This window comes from Melanerpes formicivorus, unplaced genomic scaffold, assembly GCF_026170545.1.
Source record: "Melanerpes formicivorus ecotype bairdi unplaced genomic scaffold, bMelFor1.0.p_v2 SCAF_24, whole genome shotgun sequence".
In the NCBI taxonomy this organism is placed as follows: domain Eukaryota; kingdom Metazoa; phylum Chordata; class Aves; order Piciformes; family Picidae; genus Melanerpes; species Melanerpes formicivorus.
This window is the reverse complement of record NW_027142376.1, coordinates 8356313-8369318: the sequence shown is the minus strand read 5'-3', so window position 1 is coordinate 8369318 and position 13006 is coordinate 8356313. Positions and strand designations below refer to the sequence as shown.

General features: G+C 41.9%; 1 protein-coding gene across 1 annotated transcript in view; it reads right to left on the bottom strand.

Moving 5' to 3' along the window:
• The window catches only part of ULK4 (unc-51 like kinase 4), a 165337-nt gene that overhangs the window by 117907 nt on the left and 34424 nt on the right, over positions 1 to 13006 (bottom strand). Inside the window, exons 19-23 of the mRNA XM_068152788.1 lie at positions 10794 to 10877; positions 9131 to 9292; positions 5862 to 6044; positions 3799 to 3926; positions 1248 to 1381 (exon numbers count right to left, since the gene is read on the bottom strand). Coding sequence (XP_068008889.1) covers positions 1248 to 1381; positions 3799 to 3926; positions 5862 to 6044; positions 9131 to 9292; positions 10794 to 10877 — 691 coding nt within the window. The remainder of the gene's footprint in view (positions 1 to 1247; positions 1382 to 3798; positions 3927 to 5861; positions 6045 to 9130; positions 9293 to 10793; positions 10878 to 13006) is intronic.

Here is a 13006-nt window from a genome sequence, read left to right as displayed (position 1 = left end):
CCATTTCCTTCTTTATCTTGCTTTTTAGCTTTCTTACTGTATTCTGTGGAAGATCTCACCCAAAGTTGTAGCAACAACTTTAATGATGATTCAGACTGGCCACACCAGTCTCAGACTACCTCCTCTTTTGCTTCTGGTATCCTCCTTTCTCTCTTCTCCTCCTTTTCCTCCCTCCCTGCCCCATCTTTCCTCAGAAAGCACAGCTTTTTCCAGGAAAGACAATACCATCAGCTTTAGTCATCTAAGGTAACCTCTGTGACACTTCTTTGATTTAGTATCAAGATTACATTCAAATCTCACCAACAGATGAGATGAGAATTCACTGTTGTACAAATGGCCAAATCTCACACCCCATTTCATCACCTTCTCTTGACTGATCACCCAGACTCTCAAACTCACTTCTTCCTACTCCAATTTCTTTTCTGATTTCCCACTGGGTCCAAACTAAGCCCTGCAATTGGCAGGTTTTGTTCTATCTGCATGCCTGCCTCTCACTGCTTTGCAAAGTCCCCTCTTGCCCAGTACCTCAGCCCAACTCTGATGAGCTTGAGCATATTTGATGGTGACAGGGCTTTAGCTGCTAGATCCAGGAGAATTGCTGTTTGAAAACAGCTGAACAAAGCCTAAATAAGGTTTTTTTATCATTCCAAAGGCTCAAATACCAGTGAAATTTGAGCAGATAGACACAAAGTTTTCCAAATGTATATGCTGGGCACAAAAACTACTTTTCTGAAACTTCAAGTCCTTATTCTTCAGCATAAGTCATGAGCTGAGGAAGCATAGATATGCTCTCAGGGAAAGTCTCTCCACCTTCTCTTACACATGTGCCAATTAGACAGCTACAACTGTATCCAGGCCAAAGTTTTCCACATTTCCTGAACTAAATATTCAACATTAAGTTTCAGTGTAAGTTTATTAGTACATACTCACAGAAATGCCCTGTTGCTTCTCTCTGTACTTGGAGGCAAATTTGCCGTTAGTTTTTTCAGTGTTTGGAATACCTTTCAAACATTAATAAAACTTCCTGTACATTTGGGCCTCATTCCCAAGTTCAGCAAATACCAAACATTAACATAGGAAATCATGCATTCCAAAATAAAATCATGGTAACTGAAAAACTTGATGATGTGATGCAAAGTTTCCATAAGGAGATAATAAAGTCTTTCCACCTGTATGAGTGAGGAAATATTTGTTTCTCAAGGGAGTATGCAAAGGTAAGATTTATTCAGTTAACCATGTGAATTTACCTAGAACTCCTGGCAGCTCCTGTACAATATGATAGATGAGGAGATCCAGGCATTTTGACAGGTATTCACTGCTGCCTTGCTGCTCTCTTCCTGATGTGGTTTTTCTGCTGTCTCTTTCAATATACATCACAAGCCTACATTTAAAGAAGCACAAAACATTACCTCTCATAAGAGATAACAATAAAAGGGACACCAAAAAGCCTACTGAAACAGACTTTCCCAGTACCTGCAGTTACAATCAAGATGATACAGAATGGTCTGTGTTGGAAGTGACCTCCAAAGGTCATCAAGTCCAACCCCCTCTACAGTCAGGAAGGACATCCTCAGCTAGGTGAGGTTGCCCAGTGCCCTGCTGAGCCTCACCTTGAATATCTCCAGAGACACATTAGTTTTGGTTCAAGTGTTTTGTTGAAATCTTGGACTTCCCCTTTTAAGTAAGTGGATTAAAATAACACAAATGACTGAGTCAAGGAACAAAAGGCTAAGCTACTCTTAAGTGCCTCTCTACTGGTTTCAACAGATATATCATGCTAATGTAAGGAGCAAATTCCTCTGCAGTCTTGAACAGAGGCTAACTTTTAAATCCACTTTATTTTGAAGTATTTGATAAGCAAAAGACTGAAGACATGTATTTTCAACATATAAGAATTCCAACAGCAAAAATCATTGAAGTGATCAATCCTTCAGTCACAGAAAATCATGCTCCAGAAATCGGACCCAAGTCTATCAAAACGTTAGCGCTAGTTAGCATGGCTGTGCTGCAAGAGAGAAAGGTCCAAAGCAGCCTTTCCTCTAGAAACCTGGGGCTCCAGTTTTCTGAAGACAAACCCAGTGCTTTCATTCTAAATGGTCAGTGCAGTGCAGCTCTGCTGTTCTGCAGAATGACATTTCTCACAGTGAACTCTGCTAACTGACTTATTAGGCGCCTGCTAACTCACAAGAGCTTGCTGTAATACACCTGTAACAGAACGCCACAGGCAACATTTTAAAACGCTCATTTGAATAGACAGAAGGGTCAGACTTCCCTTTAGGAGAAGAATATTGACATCTTTGTTCTGCATTCAATCCCCTAGGGATCCTGTGCAAAGGACCATCAGACAACTGGTGAGTGGAATCCATGCTAAATCAGGCCAGCCTGATCTAGTGTGGGGTGTCCCTGCCCATGGCAGGGGGGTTGGAACTAGATGATCCTTGTAGTCCCTTCCAACCCTGACTGATACTATGACACTATGATGTTCTGGACGTTAAGAATGTGCTTCAGTATTACTATTTTTTAATACATATATATATCTCCTCCTTATAATCACTGCTCTGTTCGAGAAGTATGAAAACAAACTGCCCCAAGTGTACATAACAGAACTGCAGGACACACAGACAAAATACAAAATTGTATCCTAGGAAGTGTCTCTTTGCACCAAATGCACACTTGCTACTTGGCAAAACAAAAGCTGCCCAAGAACGCATTCTGCAGAACTAGGTCTCCAAACAATGCACGACTGTCATGGAATACTACATCCCAACTTATCCTTCCTCAACTGTGCTTCAGAGATTGAAATAATTGTCCCCCAGGGATCAGTGCTGGGCTCTGTCCTCTTCAACATATTCATCGATGATCTGGATGAGGGGGTCGAGTCAGTCATCAGCAAGTTTGCAGATGACACAAAGTTGGGAGCAGATGTTAGTCAGTTAGAGGGTAGAAAGGCTCTGCAGAGGGACCTCGACCGACTGGACAGATGGGCAGAGTCCAATGGGATGGCATTCAACAAGTCCAAGTGCCAGGTGCTGCACTTTGGCCACAGCAACCCCATGCAGAGCTACAGGCTGGGGTCAGAGTGGCTGGAGAGCTCCCAAACAGAGAGGGACCTGGGTGTGCTGATTGACAGCCACCTGAATATGAGCCAGCAGTGTGCCCAGGTGGCCAAGAGGGCCAATGGCATCCTGGCGTGCATTAGGAATAGTGTGGCCAGCAGGAGCAGGGAGGTCATTGTGCCCCTGCACTCTGCTTTGGTTAGGCCGCACCTTGAGTCCTGTGTCCAGTTCTGGGCCCCTCAGTTTAAGAAGGACATCAAAACACTTGAGCGTGTCCAGAGAAGGGCAACAAGGCTGGGGAGAGGCCTTGAACACAAGCCCTATGAGGAGAGGCTGAGGGAGCTGGGATTGTTTAGCCTGGAGAAGAGGAGGCTCAGGGATGACCTCATTGCCCTCTACAACTACCTGAAAGGTGGTTGTAGCCAGGAAGGGGTTGGCCTCTTCTCCCAGGCAACCAGCACCAGAACAAGGGGACACAGTCTCAAGCTGTGCCAGGGGAGGTTTAGACTCGAGGTGAGGAGGAAGTTCTTCACCGAGCGAGTCATTCTCATTGGAACGGGTTGCCCAGGGAGGTGGTGGAGTCACAGTCCCTGGAGGTGTTCAAGAGGAGACTGGACGTGGCACTTGGTGCCATGGTCTAGTCATGGGGTCTGTGTTGATAGGTTGGACTCGATGATCCTCGAGGTCCTTTCCAACCTAAGTGATACTGTGATACTGTAATTATCTTCCATTATCACCTTACCTTGCTTGACAACTGAGTAGCAACATCTCTCTATTATGAATTAGAACTTGCAGCAGAAACAGAAAAGCTTTTGCTCGAGTAACAGTTGAAGGACTCTCAAGTAAACGAGTTACAGTAGTCACAAAATCCTTGGTGGAAAAAAAGCACAAACAATGTTATTGTATGGAAAAAGTTTCCTTGTACTTTAACACTATATACAAAATCTGCTAGTTTTTATGAGTAGTAGTAAGGTACTTTTCATGTCAACCATACCAAAAACCCAACCAAAACAAAACTTAAAAATCAGAATTAAAACCTGAGCCAGAATTTCAACTGAGTCAGCTGGCTCTACCCAAAAGTTAGGCTGAGCACAAATGGCCTCATGAACATAAATTTCCTGTGGACAGGATTGTCTAGGAAGTGACACCACAGAATAAAGAGATGGTCAGTACCTGCCTGCATGTGTACAGAGTTTAAAATCCTGCTCTGTAATGCACATTTAATGCACCAAGTATGGTCCAAATTCTCTTTTGCAGATAGACTAACAAAGGCAACTTCTTCATCACAAAATTGAACACTGGAAGCTGGGAAGGGGCTTTCTACAAGGGCTTGTAGTGATAGGATGAGAGAGAAAGGATTGAAGCTTGAGGAGGACAGATTTAGACTTCAGATTAGGAAGGAATTCTTTTCACTGAGGGTGGTGAGACAGGAACAGATTGCCCAGGGACACTGTGGATGCCCCCCTCTCCCCCCCGGAGGTGTTCAAGGCCAAGTTGGATGCCTTAAGCAACCTGATCTAGTGAAAGGTGTCCCTGCCCACAGTGGGCATTTGGAATGAGACAATCTTTAAGGTCCCTTCCAAACTAAGCCATTCTATGAATCAATAAACTGCAGTATCAGAAAGGGACTGCTTTTAGCAGTGTCAGTCCCAGATCAAGAAGAGATATTTCAGAGAACACAGCAGGCTGTAGCCATACATTTAGTACACTTCGCACATTCAAGTCAGTACTGTTTGAATGCCCTTCTCTGATTGTCCCACCGCCTCACAGCTATGTGCATGATTAGAAAGTGACATTACAGGACACTTGGCCACCTGTAAATGTTGTCACAGTGGAATTTGTTGAGAGCTTCAAGGCCAGCTGGCATATTTACAGAAACACATTGGCAGTTCTGACAGGGCACCGAAATTACTTTTAGGGAGAGAGCAACTCATTTCCAGCTGCAGGAAGAGACAGATAGAAAGCTGAGGATTATCTTTTCATTTAAACACCACTGTTAAAACTATGCATAGGGAAACCAAATACAGCTCTCTCAACTAAAGCCTAATTGACTGCTAGATTGAAGATGACTGTCAGGTTACAGCACACATGACAACAGAGGAGCTAAGGAAAACATAAGGTAGAGCTCCTATTTTCTTGGTCATTTTTATCCTTTCCTCCAAGCAGAGAGGGGATTACTTTTGTTTATGAGTTGTGCAGACTTACTGCCAAAAAAACCCACCATAAAAAAATATCTTTCTAAACACAGAATAATTTGCTGATCAAAACAGAAAAGCTTTTTGCAAGAGATGGTTAAAATTCTATTAGCCAGAAACCAGAAGCAGTAGTTTTATTCAGTGGCACTAAAACTCCACATTATTAAAATGCTAACATCTGCAAGATGCTTCACTTACAAACTGGCCTAAGGTGCTTTAAGGAGACCATATAGCATAGCTTTAGATTCAGTACAGACACTCATTATTTTCTCTTTTAAATGTCTAAGAGAAATATGTCACAGAGCTGTCCTCATGCATTCCTTATTGTTTTTCCTCAGGGCTATTATCGGTTATGGTCAGGCTAGAATTTTCTGAATTGATTGAACTGTAGCTGCAGCAGCAATTTCTATATCCATTAGTAACAGCTCCTCAAGATCTTTCAGAGAGAAAGCAAGCCCATACACCTCATTATTTGGATTTTAAGCAAATAAATTTATTTCCTGATGTTCAGATGCATGCTTGGAAAACACAAACCCAGTACCAGGGCCAGCTCCAAGTTTTCATTAGTGAAATTCGATCCCAGTGAATTAACATTAATATGAAATCAAACCTTCTCTTGAATCAGCCTCTGTAGGTGAATCCCACATGACAGCATTGCTGAAAACATGGTGAGCATGTGCTGCTGGATTTTGCATATTCCATTCACTAAGGAATTGAGGATGGCTGTTAATCCCACTTTTTCAATGACACTCTGGAAAGCATTAGGTGAGCAACGAGTAATTCTGCATAAAGCCTACAGAAATGACAAACACACACACACACAAACCCATTATTGGATGGGATCACAGAATCACAGGATTATTAAGGCTGGAAAAGACCTCTGAGATCATCAAGTCCAGCCTACGACCTGACCACCACCACATCAGCTAAACCATGCCACTAAGTGCCATACCCAATCTTTTCTTAAGTGATGTATTTTATATATATAAAATCCAGCAAAGGATTATTATATTAAGAAAAACATATGGAAAATAAAAAACCACCCCACAGGGGGTGACTTTCCAATAGTTTAGGACTAGAGAGAATTTATACAGCTTTCTTTACAAGACAAACTACAGGAAAAGACTTTTTGTTTCTGGAGACCGGGAATCCCTCAAAATATATTGCAACACACTACATGCAGCTGAAACTGAAATATTTGGAACAGCAACACCAAACAGAGTCACATCACTGTTTTCTTCCAGAGAACCCTGCTGATGGAGCAGCATAGTCCATGCTTGAGTTCTTTATCAGTACAGAATGGAGGTAGCATCAGGTAACACTGGCCTAGAAAGCAGCATAGGCAGCAGAAAACACAGATGACCCACACCACAAGTTCTGGTCACTCTTACAGATGGGTATCTTCCTTCTCTCTGTTCATGGACCATGATAGATAATACTTCACTATCTAAAGTCTATCTTCATATCTAAATACCTGTCTAGAAACAGTGTTTAGCATAGTAAAGGTGCAAACTATTCTCCAAATACTTGGTTTACAAACAAGGGTGACCATAGCCACAGACCATTAGACTACCTCCACACGAATCTAGTAAGGCAGACACAGCTGCCTTCTAGGATTGCACTGCCACTTTGAAAGTAGCCCAGGAAAGCTCCAGCCCATCAATAGCCAAGGGGAGAAGCTTTAAACCCCCATGAGCTTGTATGTCACAGCACTCTCTGCTGTAGGAGTGAAACCAGGATAGAAGACAAAGTAAACTAAGTCACTCCAGCAGACCCAGTATCTGCAAAGAACACACAGAGATCAGTCAACAGGTGGTGGAGCATGAATTAGGAACAATGATGAGCAGATGTTAAGAGTAGAGCTCACACCATCATCTCTCTGCAGCAGTCCTGGAAGATGAAGTGATGGCAGTGAGAAAGACATAGGCTGTCCTGGAATCAGCCTTTCTGTCCTTGCTCTCTACACAGACTTCACCTGCATCTATTCTCTCAGCAGCTCCATCCCCTAGCATCATGATCTTTATCAGTCCCCCCTAGCTTGAGTTATTCTGTGATCATCTATGCCCTATCTGTTGCCTTCTGGTCGTATAGGGCAGAAGGTGGCTGGACACCATCGATCCTTCCAGGCTGCACTCCATTCTCTAGTCTGAGAAGTAATGCATTTCTGTGTCTGCAGTGCCCAAGTCTCTGAAAAAACTATTCAGCACCAATTATTTGAGAAAAAAAAACAACCAACCACAAGACCCTCAAAAGACTGTGTTGAGCTTTGCCAAGTTAGTTTTCACTTAAGTGGCTTATGTTTTGTTATCCTCCTCTGGCAGGAGCAGCTACCTCTTAGAAATTAAATTAAGAAAATAAAAACCTTTCAGTACAGTTATAAGAAAATATTCTTCCCACTGCTAATCTTGTCAGAATGTTCCTGACTTCTTACAGAATTATTTCTTCTCTGAGTCTAGCAAAACCTTATAAAGATATAACCTCCCTAGAGGCAAAAGCTGTGATATTTACCTGAGGCATGTTGGCCTCCAAAGTGAGCAAAAACACCGAGACACAGTCCCCATTTGCCACCTCTGACAGGTAGGACAAGGTAAAGTGTCATTTCTTGACTCCAGAGACTGAATCATAGAATCATCTTCTTGATATATTTTTATTATTTATTAAAATAAGTAAAATCCCACAGTGCCTTACTGCTGATCTACTTGGCAGGCAGCCTGCTAGCTCCAGACAAAGACATGACACGTGGATTTCTTCACAGAAAAGTATTTTTACATGTGAATATAGATGTCAGGCAAGGGTCAGTTCTTCAGGGTGCATTCAAACAAGGCAGGAATGGTTGCACAATAAAATACAGCAGGACAGTGATCAGCTCCATTGATGTGGTCATGTAGAATAAAAATGCCTACATATCTCTACCTACAATTTAATGAGGGTAGGGATTGGGCAGTACAATGCAGCTGGAGAATACAGGAGTAATTTACTTCAACAATTAGCATGGCACTGAAATTTCCAGAAACTTCAGCTGGTAAGAGTGCTAAATTTCAATATTAATTAGCTGGTTTTCCCTGAAGTTAAGCTTACATACCCAAATAACCCAGCAGGAGGAAGACACAGCCAGGATTTAGATCAGGCATGGAGAAATGAATCAACAAATGAAGTTCACTCTTGTTAGTATTTCAACCTCAAAGTAGAGGAAGGCTTACAGTACCACCTTGGTGGATCCTACTTTGGAAGCTTCTTTCTCCCAATTCACTTCAGATGTAGCATAAAATAATTGAAACTTCATCAATAAAAGGACATGATCCCCAAAAGAGTGGAAAGAAATGATCTGTCTGGAAGAAGATGGAATCAGCCACGTGGCTAGCAATTGTTACCACGAAGGCCAAAAAACCAGGGAACTAAGCAGCTGTAGCAAGAGTGTGGAACAGTGAATGTCACTTACTCTTGCAGTTCCCCTCATTGCTGCTTTCACTCAAAGCTCTCCTATATGATAGTCTGGAGCAAGTCTTACTTCCAGCATGACTGAAACTCAGTAACTACTCAAGGGAAAAATATGATCTCCAGCAAGCCTGCTACCTTCACAGGAAAAAAATGTTAGTTGGGAGCAGTTATTTTCTTGCTTGTGTTTCCATAGGTGCATCTATACTGCAGATTTGCACAAGATGAAGATATTTTTACCTCAGCAGAAGTCAGTGTGCACACACAACTAGGTCATCTCTAAAATACTGCCCTCAACACTAAGGTGTGCAATGCTAAGGAACTTCAACAGAAAAAATGGAACAGAATAAAGCATCACGCCCAAACCACTCCTGTTTGAATTCAGAATGCATCTTAAAAAAGATTAGTACCAGAACATTTCTGTCACAAAAGGAAATTCCTTACTGAGACAGCAGTTATCTTCAAGGAATCCACTGTAGAATGTGTGAACAGGTACCACAAGACAGGTCCAATGTCTCCGGTGATAAATCCCTGCGCATGGCAGGAGAGTGTTGTGCAGACATTTTCCACAATCTTTGCTGCCAAATGGTTTACCACCCGGTCTTCCTAGAGGAGGGGGAGGAAAGGAAATCTCAAATGCTGAAGGAGGCATCCTGTCATGTTATGAGGACATAAGGTATGTGTTCAGAAATGGATCTTCAAGGGACAAGTAAACCAGCTCCATGTAACATTTAACCTCCATCCTTATATACTGCACGACTCTAACCCTGTGGCTGTATCAAAAAGCAGCAACACAATTGCTTTCATTGACTTTAGAGCTCAGTTTTATAAAAGGCACTTAACTCAGGTGCTCATTGAGTCATGTTGAACATGCACCTCTTTCCAGTTAAAGTTCATGGGTGCTTAGTGAAAAGGAGCTCAAGTGAGAAAACAAATACTGTAAAGGGTAAACTAGATGTAAAGTGCTAAAGAAGAACTTGAAATTAATCAAGTCTTTCTATTCCAATTGTGAAGAAAAAGAAAAGGTAGATCAAAGTTAGATTCTGCTGAAAACACTGAATCACAGAATGGTTGGAAGGGACCTCCAAAGATCATCCAGTCCAACCCCCCCCTGCAGGCAGAAGGGACATCCTCCACTAGATCAGACTGCCCAGAGCCTTGTCCAGCCTGACCTTGAATACCTCCAGGGATGGAGCCTCAACTACCTCCCTGTGCAACAACCTGTTGCAGTGCTCCACCACCCTCATGATGCAGAACTTGTCCTTCATATCCAATCTAAATCTGCTCTGCTCTCATTTCAAACCATTGCCACTCAACCTGTCACTGCAGGCTTTTGCAAACAGTCTCTATGCAGTCAGCTTGTAGCCCCCTTCAGGTACTGGAAAGCTGCTTTCAGGTTTCCTCTCTCATGCTTTCTTCCCATCCAGCAATCTCCAACATGTTTTCTGCCTTGAGCTTTGCCTTGGGCAAAAATAAACTCAAGTGGTCTCCCACAAACAGTAAATGTAAACCCCCCACTCAATCTTTTTGCATTTTACAAACTGGAACTCTATGCCTATTTTCCTTCATTTCTCCTAGTACAGCTAAGTCATCCCCAAGAAAACTAAAGAAGACAGTATAGCATATGTATGAGAATAAAGCTAAAGACCACATTTTAGCATCAAAGGAATGCTAATAATGCAGTAGGATAAAAATGCAGTTCTCAAAACCTGCATAGCAGCCACTGCAAAAGGGAAAGCAAAACCTGCACAAACGAATCAAACTGCAAGACAACAGTACAAATGGTCAGACTATGTCTCAAAAGACAACCAGAGAATTAATAAATTCCACCTTCATTAACAGTAATTAGTATCCCACATCCAGAAAACTATTTCCTTTCTATTATCCCCTTTCCAAAGCAGCAATGTAAGTGTTGCACATACAGAGACCAACGCCGTGTTGTTGCATTGATCTCCTGCTTGGGTCATGGTCTTATCATGGCTATTTAAATTCAAGAGCGATACCTAGCTGACAGGAAACCGCAGTGCTGCAGGCTACAATTCTTACACAATGCCTACAGGGGTATTATGGTGGAGAAATTCTACTGAGGACACCGAAAGAACCTTACCCCTTCCCGAAGACTCCTCATTATCACAGTGTAAGCAGTCAAGGGAACCACCCAGCAGTCGCTGGGGTGCCCCTGTTTTTCCTCCTGAAATGAAGCCAATGGCACAAATGATTAAATAAAACCCCCACAATAATCTCAGTCAGAGAAGTAACATATTCTTAATAAAGCTCACATGACACATTTCAAATTAACATCTGCTAGATGCAATTCCAGGGCAGTAGTACCATTTAATGTTATTTCATGTGCAGCACAGAAATTAATATGATTAGCTTATTTAGCCCCCAAAAGCCATAATTAAATTTGTCCTAACATTTCTGGGTTTCACTGATTCCTTCTAAATTAATATACACACACAAAAAAAAGAACAAAACGTTTTTAACATCATTTTGATGTTAGTAACAAGTTCTTTACCATGAGGGTAGCAGAACACTGGAACAGGTTGCCTAGGGAGCTGGTTGAGGCCCCATCCCTGAAGATATTCAAGGTCAGGCCAGACAGGGCTCTAGGCAACCTGATGTAGAGGAGGATGCTCCTGCTAACTGCAGAGGGGGTTGGACTAGATTATCTTCAGAGGTCCCTTCCAACCTAGGCCATTCTATGATTACTAGACAACTAAGAGTAGTAACGCTGCTCTTCAGGTGTGATTTAATTGCATGCAACAAAACAAAACTACTTTTGTCTGGCTACTAAAAAAAGTTTACATAAGAACAACAAAAAACCAAAGTTATACAAAAAAACCCAAAGTGTTTAATAAAAGAGTTTCTAGTGTAGCCTTCAATCAACCTATTCCAAGATCTTTATGGACATTCCCTTGAAATGACCCTGCTAGAGAGGCTAAGTCAGTGCTAGTTGAGTCAGGGGGTTGATTCTGCCATTAGAAGCTAATGAACTCCACACCATAGCAGCCTACTATAACATTTCAAATTTAAAAGAGCATATCTGACTACCATTAAGCTTTAACTAAAACAACTTCCATGTCTAGGCCAATAACACAGAGGAATTATAACCTACTTTAAAAAAAAACAAACCACACGCCACCAAAAGCAAACCAACAAAACCAGTCACTTTGGTCAAAGAAAGTGAGAGCTAATAGACATGAACTAACTGTTTTTAAGGAAGCATAGGCTGGGCAAGGTGAGGAGTAATGATGCAGAAACAAATTATACTTGGTAAGACTCTTGATTTCTGAGCAACCTGTGCCAATTCACCGCATCTAAAATGTGAGAATGTCAAACATTTAACTGCAGCAGGGCACATCAGCAAGGAAGGCTACTACTGAATTGCCAAGTGATCAATTTTCCCTCTGTTGGAAATTAATCTAAACTTTATTTTCATCATCTGTCAATAGCTAAAAGGAGTTTATTAAATCTCAAAAAAATGTTAAGCTTTGTTTTGGGTAACCTTGTCATAGAATAGAATAGACCAGACCAGGTTGGAAGAGACCTTCAAGATCATCGCGTCCAACCCATCAACCAATCCAACCCACCTAAACAACTAACCCATGGCACCAAGCACCCCATCAAGTCTCCTCCTGAACACTTCCAATGATGGTGACTCCACCACCTCCCCGGGCAGCCCATTCCAATGGGCAATCACTCTCTCTGTATAGAACTTCTTCCTAACATCCAACCTAAACCTCCCCCGGCGCAGCCTGAGACGAACAGTTTTCCTTGTAAGTAATTTAGAGACAGCAACATTAAAGGCAGCTTGACAGCTGACAGAAATATCAGAACTACCACATTCCACCTCCATCATATCAGAGTAACAACTTGCTGACATTTGATCAGTTTGCCTTCCAAGGCTTAGTGTGCAAGCATCAAAGATGGATGGTAGGTTACTAACAGTCAAAAGTAGACTCTTCCCAACCTGGAAAAGACAGGGCAAGACTAGGAGTCAAGAAAGTTGAAAGGACAGCCTGTGCTGGAACTGACATGGAGCTGTTTCTCATTTTATTAATCACATTTAATCAGGAATTCTGGAAAGTTTTCCTTCACATATCAAATGCATTATAAAATAGAAAAGCCTTAAGAAATTGTGCAGTCCTGAAAGGTGAATTGGTTTCAAGAATTGAAGAACTCAATGACTTTCTGCAAGATTTAGCCTCTACTTCAAAATTTAAACACGCAAAAAGTATATGAAACTTAGCACCCTCCTTAATTCCCTAATCACACCTACATAATTTGACCTTTAATAATGTCAAAATAATCACCAAG